The sequence below is a fragment of the Mastigoproctus giganteus genome, chromosome 5, assembly GCF_048544385.1.
Source record: "Mastigoproctus giganteus isolate SK-2022 chromosome 5, ASM4854438v1, whole genome shotgun sequence".
Lineage (NCBI taxonomy): Eukaryota > Metazoa > Arthropoda > Arachnida > Uropygi > Thelyphonidae > Mastigoproctus > Mastigoproctus giganteus.
Window position 1 is genome coordinate 14,078,212 of NC_143579.1, and position 22,045 is coordinate 14,100,256.

General features: G+C 36.3%; 1 protein-coding gene across 1 annotated transcript in view; it reads left to right on the forward strand.

Annotated features, from left to right (window-relative positions):
- The window catches only part of LOC150085182 (procollagen-lysine,2-oxoglutarate 5-dioxygenase 1-like), a 248,928-nt gene that overhangs the window by 206,708 nt on the left and 20,175 nt on the right, over positions 1 to 22,045 (forward strand). Inside the window, exons 16-17 of the mRNA XM_090373918.1 lie at positions 1,324 to 1,392; positions 9,159 to 9,263. Coding sequence (XP_090230044.1) covers positions 1,324 to 1,392; positions 9,159 to 9,263 — 174 coding nt within the window. The remainder of the gene's footprint in view (positions 1 to 1,323; positions 1,393 to 9,158; positions 9,264 to 22,045) is intronic.

Genomic DNA, 22,045 nt, shown 5'->3' on the forward strand with positions numbered 1-22,045 from the left:
TTCTGGGATTACTGCTACCCATATGTAGTGCCTTGCATTTATCAGTGCAAAACCTCCATTGCATATATATCAGTAGCATACTGATTTCTGTCATATATCTATCAACCTTTGTGTGATCAGCAAAGTTAGACATTAAACTTGATATACCTTCTCGTTAAAGAGTAGAGTTAAGTGCAATGAAACAATAATTGGAAGGATCTGCCACCTTTTTGAAAACAATAAGGGGTCCACCACTGAACACTGAGAGGATCCACTAATAACATTAGTCCAAGAATGGAAGTGGTCATTAATCACTGTCTTCTGCTGCCAAGCCATCCCTTGATCCACAGAAGTAACTTGCCCTTAATGCCACACTGCTTCAATTATACAGCAGTCTTTCATGGAACAGTATCAAAAGCTCTACCGAAATCTAAATATATGTCAATTTTTTTTTTTTTTTTTTTTTTTTTGGAAATTAAGATTGAAAAATAATATAACTTGAGGTTAACTGAAGTTAACTTCCCCATTGGAGAATTACCTGGAGACCACACTTTAAGGAATTGGTGACACATATTCAAAAAGTTGAAGCTGTTGGTGTAGTATAATGTTTTCACACTGTAAGATGGAATGTTATGTGCTATCAACAGCAAAAACTATGGATAGGATTTCCAATCAGTAGAAGAAATTTGTTAATATACAAGAGGAACAGGGTGGAAGGAAGAACACCAGCATTAGTGGAGAAGTTAAAAAACAGAGAGATCCGTTGACCTTCTGTAGTGGGCAAGTGTAAACTACATACCCAGTTGCAAAAAAGAGCCAGCAGTCCATAGGATGGAAGCTTGTGTAGAAGACCTTTATTACAAACTGTTAAGATCTCCCCTTAACAAGTCTAGGTTGTGATTGCCCCTTTTTTTTTTTTTTTTTTCTTTTTTCCCCTCAGTACTCATGATGATAGGTGGAATAAAGAGCTAGAGAAAAAAAATTTACAACTTAGTGTGAAACACTGAAAAGAGATCAGAAGGATGGGAGCTTGCTTCAAAAGCCTTGATGCCTAACTTAATCAAAATCCACTGCTTGCAATCATGCACAAGTTTATTTTTAATCATCAAACTTACCATATAAATTACAAAAAAAAAATTAAGCTCCAATACAAACAAATTATGTGTAGCATATGAGTACAGATATATATAATAATAATATTTCCCCTTCCTAAGGTAAATTTTTGTTTTATTCATTGCCAGTATCTGTATTGATTATTAAATTATTTTTTTGACATCTCTGTATATGTACCTAAATTTATTAAAGAATTAACATATTCTGCATTTTGTAAATTTATTATTTCAGGATTGGGAGCATCGTTATATTCATGAAAATTATACCAAATACCTTGAATCAAATGCCACAATTGACATGGTAAGTTTTTTCCTTATTAAAAATTTTTCATTGATAACGTTGCATAATGAAAATATATATACTTAACCAAACATAATATATAAATCTATAATCAGTAAATGATCATAAGAATGAAGATACAGTCGATTCTGGTTATTTGGGACACGTCAGGACTAGTGCATTTTGGCCCAATTAAGTGGCTGCCCCAATTATCCGAAGTTTCACGTAAATAGTTAAAAATACAATGGATCCCCGCTTTACAATTGGCTCACTGTACAATCAAATCGCGTTATGATGGACTCACCATAGTAAAGTACCGTTCACTATGCGATGTGTAGTAAGCTCCGGTCATTGTGATCACGTTTGTGAATTGAATTTTAATTCTATTAAACAGCGATTCTAATTAGCAAAAATAGGAGGAATATTATCCACAGGCTATAAAAGTAAAGATATATTAAGCACAAATTTACCCTTTATTACCTTATCAATTAAAATATTAAATGATACGTGAAAATCGGAAGAATATAGGAATAATTATATTGGAATAATTAATACGTACTGTAATATGTACATACTAACTAGTTGACATTTCTGTTCACTGACATTTGTGTGTGGCCTGACCATTGCCTTGTACAACGGGATAATCACCTCCCTGTCTCTGCTAGCAAAATTCCTATATATCATTGACAAGACTCCATGACCTGCCCTGACAGTCCGTCTCCACTGCACAGCAAATTTCATATTTGACTGCACAATTACCACCAGGTCTTTTTCACTTTCCACTTCCTTGAGTGTAGTACCACACAGTTGGTACGTTTCTCTTGGGTTATTGCTACCCATATGCAGTACTTTGAATTTGTCAATGTTAAACTTCAGTTGCCACATCTCAGCCCATTTGTTCTTGTCTAGATCCAGTTGGAGTAGCAAACTGTCTTTATTGTCATTAACAACCCTGCCAAACTTTGTATCATCTGTGAACTTCGACATTAATTCTAATATACCTTAATCAATATAATTGATGAATACACAAAACAACAATGGGACTATCACTGAACCCTGAGGAACTCAACTAATAACCTTTGTCCATGAAGAGCAGTGTCCATTGATTACCACTCTCTGTCGTCTCCCACTCAAGAAACTTACTCTGAATGTCATACCTCTCCAATTTGTACAGCAGTCTTCCATGTGCAACAGTATCAAAAGCTTTCCTGAAATCCAAGTATAGGATATCAAAATTATTTTTGACATTCAGTTCCTTTGTGACCACACTATAGTATCCAATCCAATTGGTGAACAAGACCTCCCTTTAACAAACCCATGTTCTGTCTTAACTATTAATGCAGTCTTGTCCAGATGACCCTGCAGTGCTTCTTTAACCAGTGTCTCCATTATTTTCACCAGAATACAAGTTAAACTAACAGGTCTATAGTTACTTGTGTCACCTTTTGAACCCCTTTTTGAATTGGTCATACATTTGCACACCTCCAGTCCATGGGGGACCTCCCCTGAGTCCAAGGAAGCTCTCATAATTATGGCTAAGGGTTTGCTTACTTCCTTTGCTGCCTCTTTTAATATAACTGGATAGATCCCAGCCACCCCAGGTGCCTTCCTTATCTTTAATTTCAACAATTTCTCCTCCACGTTTCTCTCAGTTGTTACAAAATCATTAAGCACTCTGTTACAGTTTGATAAACTTCTGACATTCCTCTCCTTGAATAACTCCTCATGTGTGAATGTAGATAGAAAATACTCATTAAATTTATCAGCTACCAGAGCATGATCATCAATAGTCAACCCATCTATGTTAAATTGTCTAATCTCATTTATCCCTTTCCTTCTATAGTTTACATAAGTAAAAAATTCTTTTTTGTTTTTCTTTGCATCCTTTGCCAAGTTTTCTCGTAATCTGCCTTTGCCTGCCTAACCTCCTTTGTGACTTGATTAAAGACAACTTATATTTGCCATAGGCATTTGTGTCACCTGATAATTTATATGTATCCCATTCCTTTTTTTTCTCTGTCATGATCCTCATTAATTCATCTGACATCCATTTAGGCCTGAACCTTGAACAGTATTTCTTAGTTGGAATGAAAAGCATAGTAGCCTCAAAGGTTAAGTCCTTGAAGGTTTAAAAACTGTCTGAGACCCCTGTAGTCACCCTTACAAAAGCAAAAGCCCTTCTCTTTAGCCTTGATGGTAGTTACTTTTTAAGTCATTCCCATATCAGTACATTGTGATCATTGTCACCCAGTGGTTTCTTAATCCATGAATAATCACTGCTGATAATCAGATCAAGAGTATTACTCTCTCTGGTTGCCTCTCGAATATGCTGCTTTAGAAAATAGTCATCCAATAAATTCAAAAAAGTCTTGCTAGTGTGCGAGTGACCAATCCACAATTTCCAGTCAATATATGGAAAGTTAAAATTCCCCATTATAAGGCATTCTGATTTACTAGCCTACTCTATTTCTCTGCACAATTTCTCATTATACTCATCAGGTTTATTAGGCCTATAACATATACCTACTCTCATTTTTCCTTTACCAGTGCTTGGGTCACACCAAACAGACGCAACATTGCATTTTCACCAACGTCAATTAGATGCATTTCCTTAGATTTTATGTGTTTCTTAAGTAACAGCGTAACCCCTCCTCCCTTCCTGTCCTGTCTATCCTTCCTGTACACATTGTACTCCCCAAATTCCAATGCTGCACTGCTTATATCTGTGTGACACCACATCTCTGATATCCCAACAATATCTGCCTTTGATGTCTTCACTAGCACTTCAGGCTCATCAAATTTATTAACTATACTCCTAGCATTGGTGTACATGCAAGTATACATGCACCTGTTTCTACTCTTAGTTACCCTAACACAGCCCATGTATTTATTTGTTTTAGTATGACTTCCAACAGTCCTGGAAATCTCCATTGCCTTGCTTTCCATGCTGCTGCTGATTCTATTAGAAGCAGTGCAAGAATCTTTTTTGCCTCTGCCTCCTGCCACTGTTAACCTTTTAGTCTGTATATCCCCCCCCCAAGCTAGCAGTTTTCTGACTCATCTAACTCTGCTTTAATAGCATCAGCAAATATTCTTGCACCCTTTCTATTTAATTGTACCCCATCCCTGTAGAAGCAGTCTCTTCTGTCAAAAAGCACACACACTAGGCCGAAAAAAATTCTACCCCTGAAGCCTTGCACAATCTCTCCAAGGCCAAATTGATCTGCAAGGCTCTCATCATATACTCCCTCCTATTGTGTCTGGGCAGAATTGCCAACACTTTTACATTCAACCCTAATTCGCAACTTTTTTTTTCAGCATTAACCTGCTTGTTGAGTAAATCTGTAGATCTCTTACTCTTAATGTCATTAGGTGCAATGTGTACAGCAATATCACCTTTTATGCCCTTAAAAGATATCTGCTCTACAACATCATCAACTTTTGCTCCTGGCAGGACATACCTTGGTCCTGTTCCACCTATCCTTCTTGCATAGTATATTTCCCATCTCCCTGACAATAGAGTCACCAACAATAACTAGTTCCTTTGGGACCAGCACATTCTGCCTTGGAGATTGCCTCTGTGTTGCCTAATGCACAGGAGTCAGCTCTGCCGTTGAGCTGGGCAGCTCAACGGCAGAGCTGACTGAGAGCTTGATGGGGCCCTCATATTAATTTCTTCGAGGGCATTTACCGTACGCCTCAAGCTCTCATAAACGCTTTTGATAGAAGACCACAGGAAGCATTGAATGGAGTGTGTTGAGAATGGTGGGAGGTTTTTTACCAAGATCATTAATACAAGAGTTGGAAGAAAAATGGGATGCTAGCAGGTCAGCTTTACCCTTGGCTGAAGTGACAATAGAACCATATGGTTTTGACAGAGGTGGTGGGCAGAGATGGGCAAAAGTTGCAGCCAGTAGCTTTGGCAAAAGACCAGAATGCTTGGCTACCATTAGGGCAAGAAGCAAGTTTTCTACTCTTAGCCTGTTCAAACTAATTTGGACTGATTAATAATTGCTTTACAATTGTTGCAAGTAAATTTGGTTTAGGCATAAAATGACGGCGGCAGTAAGGATTTTCCGGCTTCCTAAAGCATGGAACTTGGATTCTTCATGTTGTGTACAGATGAAAACAACTAGTATTATTCAGGCAATCTTGTTAGTTATTGTTGGTTTTTTGAATGCATTTATGTGCAGTACAATTGTTCCAGTGTTTGCGATCCTACTATTGCAGATTTCGATTTTGCAATGTCTCAAAATTCCAAAAATTGGGATAAATTTGTTGATGAAAATAGCTGGATACATGTTTTTTGTGAGGGAAATGTGAATTTCAGCTTAGATTTACCATATACTTGCATATAAGAGTACCTTTCTTGGTGTGTGACTGTTTTCCCGCCAAAAAGGGGAAACATTGCATCTTGGCTTTTAATAGGCCTACGACTATAAAATATATCTTAAGTTACTCCCCTGGATATAACGATCATTATAATACCAGCAAAATGACTGGCAAATACCAAAACTCAAGGGAAAAAAACTGAAAAATCAAAAAATATCGATCACGAACCTGACTTGAAGGACCTGCCTGATTGTGGGATAGAGGTGCTAAACAATGAAGAAATTACAAACGAAGACTTAGAATCTTGCCACCTTAATGTAAAAAGGATTAGAAAAGGCAAAAAACAGATAGAAAATATAGATCAAAAGGAGAATGATAATTTAGAGCCACAGGTAACAAAAACAGGGGAGGAGAGGAAATTTCAGCTTATAAATCAAATAGGGGATCCCATAAGATAAATTAAAGAAATGAAACTGTTCCTAGAAGAATTTCTTTATAAACAGACAAATAGGATTACATCTGCAACAAATTGCAGATAGTGAACTGCTGGTCTGTTTTGGAACTTAGAGTGGTTGAACTTAATACAGAAAACAAAGTATTGAAAGCAAAAGTAGAACAGTGACTGAAGAGAAGAATAATTATAAAGAAATAAATACTTTGACTTATGCCCAAGTAGCAAGGGCCACCAAAGCGGATTCATCACAAATTAAACAAACCAACAATAAGACTAGGGAAATACCAAAGGCAAAAGAAACAAACATAATAATTATAAAAGCTAGGCCTGACTCTACATACAAATCCAGCAGGCAGTCAGGGATACTGTCATGACAAAATTAAAACCTCATTTGAAAGAAATAAAAGTGAACAACATGAGAAAAATAAAAGATAATGGAGTTTTAATTGAAGTAACAAATAAAGAGGACGTTAAAAAGATTGAAACCAACCCAGAGGCAGTAAAATTGGGACTGCAAACAGAAAAGCCACGAAGAACCCTAACATCATTATATTTGACATCCCTGAGAACTCTGGAAAGAGTTCAATGTAATGGAACTGGGTGAGTTTGCCAAAGAATTTCTCCTAAAAAGAGGGACAAAAAACAAAAGAAATGGGCAATTCAATATCATTGTGGAAGTATCACCCAGAATTTGGAAAAACCTACAAGGACAGCAAAGAGTCTACGCTGGCTGGACCAGCCATAAATCCAGGGAATTCTTTCCTGTACAGAAGTGCTTTAACTGTCATAAATATGGTCATACTGCCAGAGACTGCAGTCAGAATTTCCCTGATTGTGGCCACTGCACAGTCACTGGCCACGATTACAAGAACTGCAAAAATAAAAATCAGCAGCCAAAAAGTACTACATATCCCACACCAAATAAGCAACCTTGTGGGGGAGGGAGATGTACAGGCAGCCAGGGAAGCAGATTAGCTGAAAAATATCAGTAAGCTAGTAGCTAGGGAATGCAATGTAGAATGAAAGACAGGATGAATAGTCTGGTCACTGAGTGAAAGAGTGAATTAAGAATTATGGTAAAAGGGAGTAAATGTCAGTTTTGGTGAAAGAAAGAAGGACCCAGCACGAGGGAAAGAGAGTGAATGAGTGTTATAGTGAATGGGAATGAGTGGAAGAGCAAATGTAATTGGCTGAAAGAATACAAAGTTAATAATAACTTACATCACTTTATATATACTAACAAACATTTACTAACAACACTATCACTACATTCTCTAGTGCGGCTAGGCCTGCACCACAACTAAAGAATAACAAGTTGAGGTGCCCAGAGAGTGCAGTGCAGAAAGCAAGAGTCGAACAAATGTAATGAAATCCAGAAGAATGAATAAGAGTGTGCGTGAGAAAAAGAACACAAACCATAAATGTTACAGTTAAGTTCACACTAACCCTAGTTTTAATCTTTTATATTTTTTTCTTATTTAGCTTAATTATTAAGCATTAATATTTAAATTACATTACACACCATTGCACCCCCCCTGGTGTGGAAGAAAGAGATGAATGAGTAAGTGGAATATATATATTTAGAATATATATATATACTCTAAACTATAAAAAAAAAGAATGCAACTAGAGTGAAAATGCAGATTATGAATGAAGTAAATGTGTGTCTCTCCCACCCCCCCCCTCTCCTGGTAGGTTCCCCACTGCCAGCTAACATATCCCACCCACAGAGGGGGGTGGGCAGTTTGACTTTCCTACCAGATTCAACAAGACATGGACTTGATAACTGTCACCGATGAAGACATACTGCAGCTTTGCTGCCAACACGCCATTTGGCGATCTGAGCTGGGTACTCTAACCTGGTTCCCTTTAAAACCCCATCCCCGGGCAGGGGAGGGAGTAGATGGGTCTCTGTCTCTTTCCCTGGTGGGGCTTGTCCCCACTGACCTCTTTGAGGATGCCTACTCTATTGTCCTCATCCTTCTACTTGTTTCCCCCATTCTCCCCCCCAAACTAAACCGACCAAGTACACCCCTAACAATGCCGCCAAATTCAACTGCTTTCTCGTAAACATCTTTAGGCCTAGTGTTCGTCCCAATTTTTTTTTATATATATATATATAGGTCTTGCCACTGATAACCTTGGAAATTAGGTGGTGGAGCCTGCCAGAGTTCTTAAATAACCTACTGGGTGCCTGACCTGCCTCCTCATGGCAAAATGTGGCCAACGGTGGGTCCCGATAGGGGCCCAATGGCTGAATGGTCAGAGAAACAACGGAACATAACACTACACAACAAGCCACTCCCCCACACACTTTTTAAATCTCTGGCCTCCACAGAGTTCTGTGTCACTTACAAAGAATACAACACGGAGATGGGGAAAACCCCCGGGTGCCATCAGACAACTAACGCACTTTACTTTACCATTTGTGCTGCATGATGGAAGAGATGGAATTTACCAGATTTCTACTCTGAATACTTTACATGAGCTTCGCCACTTCAAGTCTCCAGTAAGCAGTGTGGTAGCATTGCACCGGAAGATGATTACGATCACCTAGTGGCGCAGAGGAGCAGCATTCCTCTTTTTTGATATAGATGCCACCCCTTCACTCTTGCTTACATTGATTTACTGTGGGTGGTGTTCTCCATTATTCTGGGTGCATTGACTGCACATGGAAGGTGTACTCAGGGTTACTAATGAGCAGAGGATTTGGTTGTTGCAGAATGATTAGATTTTACTGAAATTTGATCCACTTGACTCATGACAAGCCTCAGCAACTGAAGGAACAAGCTTATACATCATTAGCATAAAAAACATTTGTCCATTACATAATAATTTCTCTACTCCTTCCTTAAATTTATTCAAATTACCACTTCCATAATACCAGATATTGTTAAGATAAATTTGTAAATATCTTTAGCTTAAAATGTTATAAAGAAAAAATTTAATTTATGCTTTGTAGTGTATCAGTAGTTCATTTTATGAATGTTTTTCACAATAGCCTTGCCCTGATGTATATTGGTTTCCTGTTGTGTCTCCTATTTTCTGCAGTCATCTAATAGATAAAATGGAGCAGTTTGGAGTTTGGTCAGATGGCACAAATCAGGTATGTTGTTTATAAAATTTTATAGTTGGCTTACTAACATAAAATAATTATAATGTTCTAGAGCTACATAAATCTCTGTTGAGGAAGTTTTTAATTCCTCTCCTTATTTCTGTGTGAAAATTTTTGCTGTCCATAATTGTTTGTGGATATCAGCACTCTTATTAGTTAATAGGTTAACTCATATTAGTTAATAGGCCTAATGACTTTGATGAGTATAATAAGAAACTGTACAGGGAAATAGAGTGGGCCAGTAAATCAGAGAGTCTTATAATGGGAGATTTTAATTTCTCAGATATTGATTGGAATTTGTGGGTTGGTCACTCACACTAGCAAGACTTTTGTGGATTTATTGGATGATTGTTTTCTATATCAGCATGTTCGGGAGGCAACTAGAGGGAGTAATTCTCTTGATTTGATTATCAGTAGTGATTCTTCATGCATTAAGAATCTGCAGATAAAGGAACTAGGTGGCAGTGATCACAATGTGCTGAAGTGGGATTTACTCAAAGAGGTAACTACCATCAGGGGTAAAGATGGTAGTTACTTTCGTTTGTGCTTTCATAAAGGCGACTACGATGGTCTGAGACAGTATTTAAATTCTATACAGTGGGACCAACTGAAGATGTTACCAACAGCAAATTCAAAATGGGAAGCATTCAAAGAACTTACCTTGGAAGTTACTAGGCTTTACATACCAACTAAGAAATATTGTTCAAGGTTTAGGCCTAAATGTATGTCAGATGAACTAATGAGACATGTGGCGGAGAAGAAAAATGCATGGGATACATATAAATTAATGGGTGACATGGAAGCCTATGATAGATATAAGCTGGTCTGTAACACACACACACAGATTAAGACACCCATATCCGTGGGGGATACGTTCCAACACCTACCGTTGATGGCTGAAACTGTGGATATAAGCAAACGCCTGCTGACCCCATATATAACGTGATTTTTTTGTACATACGTATAATAAAGTTTAATTGATAAATTAAACACACAGTAATACATTACCAACATTAAATGCGGTAATAATAAAGTACAGCAGACTCTCGATTTATCGGGATTGGATTAACCGGGACACTTCAAGACTCCAAATTTAAAAAAATAAACCAGAAATCATAAAATTCAAGTAATAACTAGAATAGGTATAAACAGATATTTTGCAAGTCATAAATAAGCGACAAGAACCAATGTTATAAGTTGTCATTGGGACATTAGTGTACCTATTATATTGCAACCCCCGCTGTCTTCACACTTACCACTCAAAACAAAACAAAAAAAAAGAGACCAAATGTTTAGTTTGATTTAGTGCGTCACATCGATTGTTGTGTTCCATCACACTGCAAAAAGAACAAATTTTGTTTCATTACTTATGTCAGGGATGTCTGAATTTTTTTTTTTTTTTTTGTTTAGAAATCGCGAAAATGATGGGAAACGCAAAAGTTGTGCTTTCAAATTAAACAAAAACTTGAAATTATTCAAAAGTTTGAAACCGGTGTATCCGTTAAATCTCTAAAGAACCATTATAATGTTGGTGACCAAACCATATGCGACATTGTAAAAAATAAAGGGAAGCTATTCGATTTAAAATCAACATTGTAAAAAATAAAGGGCAGCATCGTATTGGACATGCAAGTAGTACATGTTAAATTTTTCTGTTTTTTTTTTCCGTGGTTAAGCGTGGGTAACTGAATCAGCGGATACGGAGGCACAACTGTATATATATATATATAATATATATATATATGAATTTATGAACTAGGGCCACTGATAAAATAGTTAAACCCTATGACCCTTTCAAAATACACTGCTCAACAAAATTAACAGAACACATAGAAGACATGTTCTGTTAATTTTATGTAACTCATGCAGTTTGCAATGAAGTGGGACAGAATTTGGTATGTTGGTGTACCACCGAATAACGATGAAATGAGGAGACAGTGAGAAACTTCGAACAGATATAAGGGACACATTTATATGGGTTGTATAATAATTACCAAAAAGGTCACATTGCTCAAAAATATGGTCACATGATATCAGTACAGCTTATGATCCTCTCAAATGACTAAACAGGCCTGACAGTGGTGAACCATGCTCAATATGAGGGTGTCTATAAGAATCTGGCAGCAAATCCCATTCTTTCACCAGCACAGACCTCAGCACACCAAGTGACCAAGGAGTTGGCTGTTGGCATGCAGTGCATTGCCCAAATGACATCCCACACATGTTCATTCGGATTTAAGTCTGGTGTTTGTGCAGACCACAGCAGTTACTAGATATATTCAGTTTCAAGAAAATCCTACACCACTTGAGCTCTATGCACAGTGTCATTGTCATGCATGAAAAGAAAATCTGGGCCAACTATACCCCTAAAAAGTCACACATACGCTCTGTACCTGTGCAGTTACGGTACCCCTATCAAAAACATGAAGGGGTGTGGCCAGTGATCATTTTTCACCCCCACACAAGAACACAGCCTCCACTGTAAGTATCCCTTTCTCTGATGTTGGAGGGATGGTACCACATTCCTCAGATGAAATAACGTCTAGAAGAATCTGTTTATAGGCTAAAACGGGACTCATCAGAGTTGTTGACGGGAAATCGTAGGGTTCCATCTTGCTGTAAGAGCCAGATAGCAGTCTGTTCTGGTTGATGTTGCACTCCAGCAACCTTGGCCAGCTCTTCTTGTAGTGGTTCTTGTCTCTTGAATCTGCTTCCATGGTGCCGAAACAACACTGCATAACACATTAAGCCAAAATGCCACCTCTGCCTGCGATTGCCAGACTTCAAGTCATTCAACAGCCAGCTATCTCAAAGAATCATCTAAACAATAACTTGCCATCCTGAGTACTGGAGATGTGGCTATCCCACTGAGCAAGCCAACAAACGGGAATGAAATAATGTGGTCACAATCCTTGTTTTTATGGGTGCGAATAATTTGCATAATGTGTAGTTCTGTAAGGCGGTAGCTCGATTTCTATTGGATACTCGGAATTTGGATGCCAGGATGCCTATTATATCAAATATTCACTTTCAGCTACTCTGTTCACAATAAAATATACATAAAAAACATTTTGCTCTATTACTTTTGTCAAACGTATAAACTTACTTACTTTATGCAAAAAAAAAAAATTAAAATAGTAACATGCATAATATAAAATATTGTAATTAGTATTCATATTCATGTGTATACTGCCAATCCTCATGATTTTGTCAGAATCAGCAATCAAGACTGGGAAAAAAAATTCAATATGTTCATAATTGTTATTCTATATGCAAGTAATAATATAAATTACACAAAGAATATGCACTAAATTAAGAATTTTGAGCATTACAGGAGATATGTGTATCAAGATGCCCCAGAATGCCAGTAGTTTTTGGAAGCATAAAACATTTCACTGACAAGACAATTCAGTACATATACCAAATAAAAAATTTTTGTTTTTTAATTTTTAACCTTGGCAACCCACTCATTTTACTAATATAAGGTAAAAAAGGTAATACAACCAAATGTTTAATATTTTTCAGTGCACTCAAATGCCAGTGCTACTCAATCCAGCTTTAATGAAAATGTTAAATGTTCATGGCTTATTAGTAAAATGAGCTGATTGCTGAAAATTAATTAATTTGAAAAGAAAGGTTTTTTTTTTTTTTTTTTTTGGCCTATGCCCCATCAGAATACTTTGCTTTTCTGTGTCTTCTTTTTAAGATAAGATGTGTAGTGGTTTGTGTTAGTTTTAATATTAATTTTAATATTACTATTAGAATGTATGTAAATTTATATGCTAATTTAATTAACCTTTATTACAGCATGATTTATTACAGATATGTTTAATATGCACATCTCTCTAAAATTTCACTGCTTAGTGCTGGTAATAGTGTGATAAATATTCCTTAATTATTCCTAAATCACTACTGCAATTAACAGAATTATATTTCACGTATACAAAGTTTGGGGACTGACTTTGTATATCTTGAATTTGTGATGTTATAACATATGTCATAACTCATCTAGAGATAGTAATATTTGAATCACACTTTTATTTGGAGTTACTCTGAATTGACACATTGAATAGATGGTGTTTTGTGCATTTTATCACATTTTAAGATGAGTAATTTTACTGAGCAGTGAATTTGCATCAGATTTTATTTCAAATTAAGGAAAAGTGCAACAGACATTCATTTCACGAGTTTCTGTTGTACTTTGGAGAAGATGCAGTGTGTCATTCATAGAATTTTCAGTGGTTTTTCCAAGTTTAATGAGCACCACTTGTCCATTGAAGTAGTTTTTCACTCTAGCCACACTTCAACTTTAAAAACTGATTTAGTCATGTGTTTGTGATCTGCTCAGGAATGATCAATGTTTAACTATCTGAAAAGTTGCTAGTGAAATTGTTATTTCTCTGTTGAATTGTGATTTTGCTAATGAAATTGTTATTTCACCAGTGAATTGTTATTTTGCTAGTGAAAATCTTAGTTTAACATATTTTATCTTAACTTATTTTAATATATTTTATTAGTATAAAACAGAGCTACGCTGCTCAGTACGTTCTACGTTGTATCACATTATTTGTAGAAGAATAAGAGAAATTTACCTTAATATGATACACAGAATATGATACAAATGTAAAATTAACGCAGAATGATTACAGTAATGAAATTAATTTAAAAAAACAATTAAAAAATTTAAAACAAGTTCAGTGCAAATTTTGAAAAAAGGCTTTCCTTCCTGAAGCTGACAGGGCTGTTCGACCATATGTCTTGATCACAGGAATGGAAATTACCAAGTGTGTGTGTGTGTGCACTGAAATCTTAAATAAAGAGATTATTTGTCTTCAAGCATACGCATAAAAGCCCGCAATTATTTGTCTTCAAGCATATGCATAAAAGCCCGCAATTATTTGTCTTCGCACGTGTGCTTTTTAGACCATGAATCAGAGATTAGATATGGATGACGAATGTTAATACAGGTCGACCATCACTAATCCGGACATAATTTCCGCGAAGGTAATTTCAAATTTCCCCGGTCGGCGCACCGACCTGCCGCTACTGTTTTGGTGGCGTTGGTTGCAGCATCAGCTGTCAGCACGAACTCGTAAACACTGGCAAGCTATTCATACTTGTTTTTGTGCATTTATTATTATAACCTGCTCACATTTAATCCCAGCCATGGTTTCAATGCATAAAGGAAGTGCTTCTCGTGGTGTAAAGTGCAAACACTGTACATTGTCCATAACAGATAAAGTTGAACTTCTGAAAAAACTCGACAGTGGTGTGTCTGTGAGAAGTTTCTCTGCTTAGTTGTAAATTCCAGCAATTTCTCTCAGTTCCTCTTATTTTAGTAATTTTCTTTTAGCCATTCCTTTTTAGTTTTTTTTTTTTTTTTTACAACACACTTGTACAAACTTGAAAAACACACACAATATGATAATACAGTGTGCTAATGAACTTGTTTTCACAAACAATACTGACAAACTTATTGCAACATTTGAGAGTTTATTTTATTGTAATTAGTTTTATTGCAGCGCTCGCAATAAACTAATCACAAACAACCTTCATATGTATGCCGTAATAGTGTCACAGGTATGTGGCCGACACGGCTTCTCAAGAAATAAAGTAACCTACTGGGCCATGTTGGCCACATATACGACACATACACACAAAAAGACTCTTTTTTTTGATATTTTAAACAAAAAACTACAACACTGGCATTACAATATTTATTTTAGAATTACTAATCAAATTATTTGCTAAATATTTTTTGGCTTCTGGGGAATTTTTTTCTTTCTTAAACTAACTTGGCAGTCAACGTGTTATTTAAAGGTAGGATGAGGTGTTAGCTGTTGGGTAAACTGTATGTGCTAATCGGTGATTCGGCACACTCACTAATCCGGCACCCCGCAGGTCCCAACGCTGCCGGATTAGTGATGGTTGACTTGTATTAACGTTCTTCCATAAAAGACCATGAATCGAGATTAGATATGGACGACGAACGTTAATATTAATGTTCTTCGTCGTCCATATCTAATCTCTGATTTATGGTCTTTTACATGCATGTGCAAAGACAAATAATTTCTCTATTTAAGATTCCGGCACACACATACTTGGTAATTTCCATCCCTGTGATCAAGACATATGGTCAAAAAGCCCTGTCAGCTTCAGGAAGGAAAGTCTTTTTTCAAAATTTGCATTGAACTTGTTTTAATTTTTTAATTAATTTTATTACTGTGATCATTTCGCATTAATTTTATATTCGTTTATTTGCTGGAGAGTGTCATTAGGAAGTGCTATACATAGCATATTGAGATAAATTTCTCTTATTCTTCTACTAATATATTTTATGTATATTATTTAAAGAAATACTAAAAAATCTAGTTTATTTGAAAAAATATATTATCAGAAATACATCATAAAACAAGAAATGTCTTCAGTATAAGTGACAAACAAGTATACTAAAATGAATATCCTATTACCATGGTTAATCCTTCTTCTAAAAAATTACCAAATAATTAACTCTCAGTTTTAGGTTATGGTTTTATCTTCACCTTAAGAGGAAGCAATCAATACCCCATAAAAGAGTCTGTAGTTGAATTACAAGTAAAACTTAACAATTACCCTGATAAAAATAGAATTATGCATGTCACCAACTCTACTATAAATAAAATAATTAAAACAGTACCTAACATTCCTCTGCAACGGTTAAATAATACTAAAGATACTAAAGCAACACATACAAAAAGCTGATAAAGGAGACACAATAGTTATCTTAGATAAATCAGAATATAATAAAAAAGAATTGAAATATATTACAACAAACACATATGAAATTGACATTAGCTATAATATAAGCAAAATAAAGAATAAAACAGACAAGTTTCTCACCATCCTACAGATTAATAAAGAAATAATTTATATATTTCAAGATCCTTATTAATTGCAATAGGGATCAGAAACAACATCATGCCGCATGTTTTTGGAATTGTAAAAATTACATAAACCAGCAAACCACTCTGGCCCATCATTTCATATAAACAGTCTGCATTTGCCAATCTTTCATCCTACTTAGTAAAAAAAAAAAAAAAAAAAAAATCGGCGCCTCCATAGCCAGGTGGGAAGGAGCAGCAGTGTGTAGCACATGCTTCTTGATTAGACCGGGGTTCGAGCCCATCACCACCAAATTCAGAGGATGCGGAAAAGGTCAGGGAATGACCACCGCATATTCCTGGAGCAATATGGCCTTAGTTGCTAATGCTCCTAAAAAACCAAAATAACAAATAACAAATTCAGTCTGCAACAAATAAACAACTAACTACAAACATCACCATAATTCTTCTATATCACAGCCAATTCACCAAACAACTTAGGAATGTATTCTTCGGTACTGATATATCTTTAATTTTCTCAACATATAATAATAAAGTCAATACTTTTTTCAATAATTACAAAAATACCCAAAAATATGACATCACAGATATCAATAATATAGTGTATTTAATTCCCTATCAACAAGACTGCAATGCATATTACATTGGAAGCACCACAATAAGATATGGCATGTCAAATACTTGAACACCAGAGCTTATTACCATAACACAAGTTTAAAAATATTACATCATACGACCGAGCTCACTACCCATGTTTATCCTTCGAACCATCAGCCTAAAACTGATTCGGCAATAGTTTTAATAAACTCCCTTCCTTGCAATAGAATGGTTTAAACATAACACTTAATACCAAACTGTCCTCAGCTTTCTCACCAGTTTGGAACTTAAGTAACATCAAATTTCTGTATCTGGACAAACTGTATCATGGGAATTGAAAGAGATATAATCATTCCCTCTTCATTCTGGCCTCACTAACTAACTGATGACAATCATGAAAGCCACCATCAGGCTCTTGGTTTTATTGCTTCAAATCATTATAGATGTACATGAATTTGAAAGTGTCTGCAATTCTGCCCAGACACGATAGAAGGGAGAGTATACGATGAGAGCCTTGTCGATCAATTCGGCCCTGGAAAGATTGTGTAAGGCTCAAGGGATAGAATTTTTTTCAGCCTGGTACTTGTTAACAGGAGAGACTGCTTCTACAGGGATGGGATACACTTAAATAGAAAGGATGGAAGAATATTTGCTGATGCTATCGAGGCAGTGTTAGGTGGATCGGAAAACTGATAGCTTGGGGGGATACAAGGACTAATAGTTTAACAGTAGCCACAGGCAGAGGTGAAGGTGATTCTTGCACAACTTCTATTAGAATAAGTAGCGACCTGGAGCGAGGGGTGTTGGGGGTTTCAGGGACGGATGGCAGTCATCGTGAAATAGGTGGGTATATGGGATGTGTTAGGATAACTAGGAATAGGAGCATGTATGCTTGCATGTATACCAATGCTAGAAGTATAGTAAATAAATTTGATGAATTTGAAGTGTTGGTCAAGACATCAAAGGCGGATATTGTTGGGATAGCAGAGACGTGGTGTCACACAGATATAAGGAATGCAGAACTGGAATTTAGGGGGTACAATGTGTACAGAAAGGATAGAAAGGGAGGAGGTGTTATGCTGTTAATTAAGAAAAACATAAAATCAAAAGAAGTGCACCCAGTTGATATAGATGAACAGTGCACTGTTGAGTCAGTTTGGTGTGACATAAGCACTGCGAAAGCAAAAATAAGAGTAGGAGTGTGTTATAGACCTAATGACTCGAATGAGTACAATGAACAATTGTACAGAGAAATAGAGTAGGCTAGTAAATCAGAATGTCTTATAATAGGGGATTTTAACTTCCCAGATATTGACTGGAACTTGTGGGTTGGTCACTCACAAACTAGTCAGACTTTTGTGGATTTATTGGGTGATTGTTTTCTGCAGCAGCATGTTCAAGAAGCAACCAGAGAGAGTAATACTCTTGATCTGGTTATCAGCAGTGATCATTCGTCTATTAAGGATTTGCAGATAAAGGAACCACCACTAGGTGGCAGTGATCACAGTGTACTGATGTGGGATTTACTTAAAGATTTAATTACCATCAGGGGTAAAGGAAAGGGTTTTTGCTTCTGTAAAGGTGAGTACAGTGATCTCAGAAAGTTTTTAAATTCTGTACAGTGGGATCAACTGACGATATTACCAACAGTAAATTCTAAGTGGGAAGCATTCAAGGAATTAATCGTGGATGCTACTAAAAGTTTCATACCTATTAAGAAATATTGTTCAAGGTTTAGACCTAAATGGTTATCTAATGAACTAATGAGACTCGTAACAGAGAAGAAGAATGGAAGGGGTGCATATAAATTATCAAGCAACTCAGAAGCCTATGTCAGATATAAGCTAGTCTGTAATCAGGTCACAAAGGAGGTTAGGCAGGCGAAGGTAGATTACGAGAAATCCTTGGCAAAAGATGCTAAGAAAAACAGCAAGGATTTCTTTACTTATATAAACTCTAAAAGGAAGGGGATGAATCTGATTGGTCCACTTGACATCGATGGTTCGACTGTTGATGATCCTGCTCAGATAGAAAACAAACTGAATGAGTATTTTGCATCTACATTCACACATGAAGAATTATTAAGGTTTGAAAATGGGAGAAGGTTATCAAATTGTAGCAGGATACTTAATGATTTTGTAATAACTGAGAACAAAGTGGAGGAGAAATTGTTGAAGTTAAACATAAGAAAAGCACCTGGGGTGAATGGGATCTATCCAGTTATATTAAAGGAAGCAGCAAATCAACTAAGCAAACCCTTAGCCATAATTATGAGAGCATCCTTGGACTCGGGAGGTTCCCACGGACTGCAGATGTGCAAATGTATCCCCAATTCACAAAGGGGGATCGAAGGGTGACATGAGTAATTACAGACCAGTTAGTTTAACTTCTGTTCCGGGTAAAATAATGGAATCACTGGTAAAAGATGCATTGCAGGATCATCTAGACAAGACTGCAGCAATAATTCAGACACAGCATGGGTTTGTTAAGGGAAAGTCTTGTCTGATAAATTTGATAGGATATTATGATGTGGTTACAAAGGAACTGGATGCAAAAATTATTTTGATATCATATATTTGGATTTCAGGAAAGCTTTTGACACTGTTGCGCATGGAAGACTATTGTACAAATTTGAGCAGAATGGTATTAAGGGTAAGTTGCTACTATGGATAAAAGGATGGCTAAGTGGGAGGAGACAGAGGGTGGTAATCAATGGGTGCTGCTCTTCGTGGACTAATGTTATTAGTGGAGTCCCATAGGGTTCGGTGTTGGGTCCACTGTTGTTTTGTATATTTATCAATGATATTGATGAAGGTATATCAGGCTTAATGTCAAAGTTTGCAGATGATACAAAGGTTGGCAGGGTTGTTAATGACAGTAATGGCAGTGTGCTACTGCAACAGGATCTAGATAATTTGGGTAGATGGGCTAAAAAGTGGCAACTGAAGTTTAACCTTGACAAATGCAAAGTACTACATATGGGTAGAAGTAACCCCAGAGAAACGTACCAACTGTGTGGTACTACACTTAAGGTGGTAGAAAATGAAAAAGACCTGGGAGTAATTGTGCAGTCAGATATGAAGTTTTCTGAGCAATGCAAACAGGCTGCCAGGGCAGGTCATGGGATTTTGTCAATGATATATAGGAATTTTGCTAGCAGGGAAAAGGAGGTGATTGTCCCTCTGTATAAGGCAATGGTCAGGCCACGCCTTGAGTACTGCGTACAGGTCTGGAGGCCTCATTTTAGGAAGGATGTAGATTTACTTGAGCGTGTACAGTGAAGGGCAACAAGATTGGTGAGGGGAATGAAGGGATCCTCTTACCAAGAGAGGCTTAAGTTCTGCAAATTGCAGTGGCTGGAGACTAGGCACCTGCGCGGTGATCTGATTGAGGTATATAAGGCCTTGAATGGGTTGAGCACACTGAATTCTGATGGGATCCTTCCACTTGTTCAGATTACGAACCTAAGGGGGCATAAATTCAAATTAAGAAAGGACAGATGTAGAATAGATGTGCGGAAATTTGCCTTTAGCCAGCGGGTGGTTAATTGCTGGAACAAACTTCCATCTGTCGTTGTGGAAGTTGATAGGTTGAATAAATTTAAGGAGGAACTGGACAGGCATTTGGAGGGAATGGTGTGTTTTTTTTTTTTTTTTTGGCTGATGCTGCATATGCTCATACACTTGCTTTCTTGCATTATATGCCACTACTACATTGATAGGGTGCACCTTTCTCTGTGTGATTATTTTAAACTGTTCATTCCATTTAATTTTTAACTAATAAAGCAGTGTAGAAGTAAGTTCCTGAGATTTTTAGGTTTCTGTTTATTTATTGTCATATTTTACATATTAAAATCTTATTTTAATATACGATTTGGGAATGTGATGCATTTTAGCCAAAGTTGCCCTGCATCCTAACTCATTAGGGTCAGCTATGATTATTGTTGACCCTAATTTTATATATACAGTAAACCCTTGATTTAATGGACTAATAGGGGAGAAGGGATGTCCGTTAATGCTGAAAATCCGTTAAATCGAATGTAACCTGGGTGGGCATTTTTTATTGTTCTTAATGTAAAAGAAAAACAAAAAGCTTTAATACAATATACAGTACTGTACAATATAAAATTATTAAATTATAATAAGGAATATGTAATATTCTGTTTTTAAATATAAAATGTTGCAATTTGGCCTTTGATTTACGGATAACAGAAGCAGTTTGTTTTTTTACGCCGTAAATGTGCTACTGAGATGCCTTGTTCTAATTTCTCAATTAGCTCTAATTTCAGTGCCACATTTAAGTTGACACGCTTTCTTTTAACTCTATCACTTGATGGCATTTTAAAATGTAAGGATTGCAAAATTATTTAATAAAGTCACGGTTCAGAAATCACAAAAACACTCTGTATACAACCTGACTGCACTATAGCTTGAGGCAGACTAAGACCGAAACAAAGCGAGTCTTTAGACCTGCAGTTTAGTGTCCTAAGTCACTGCCTGCTCTTATCTGTTATCTGTAATCTGGGAAAACAGCTATCTGAACACATTTTCAGAAAGAATAAAAAATAATTTCCTGACTACAATTTCCTGAATTTGATTATAAAAATAAAAGAAGGTAATTATCAAAACAATAATGGAAATAGGTAATTATTATTAATTTTTAATTAATAATAACAGTGAAGTTTTGTATAACCTAAAAATAATAATATGGTTGAGATTAATATGTACATTACTGTATTATTATTTGTCTGGTCCGTTAAATCCGAAATCCGTTATGTTGTTGTCCATTAAATCAAGGGTATATATATTTCAGCTGGTTATAAAATAAGTTTCCCCATTCGGGAGACCCTAGTGTCAAAACGGTTAGAGTTAGCACTGTGAAAATCAGTGGGTATGTCATTTAGGGTATGGGGAAGTGATCTGTAGAAGAAAAAAAAATTAGTTTAAATTTCCGCCACCAGGGAAAAACGATGCTGCACATATGTAAAGGTTGTTATTTACTTCAAGGCTCACTGCTTATGCAAATTACATCCTGTTAGATAAAAGCAGAAAGTCCAATGCCACCATCAATAACCATTATGGCTCTTACAAAAAAAGGAACGTGCCCTTTTAGTAAAACTGTTCTACCAGAATAATATTTTTTTTATTATTATTATTATTATTAGCCATATGGTACAAGGAAGCCTGAGGCTTATGCTGCACCAGCCAAAAAAAAAAAATTCCAAGTGTTACCCTGAGAGAGAGAGAGAGAGAGAGAGAGAGAGAGAGAGAGAGAGAGAGTCAGAATTAGAAGGGA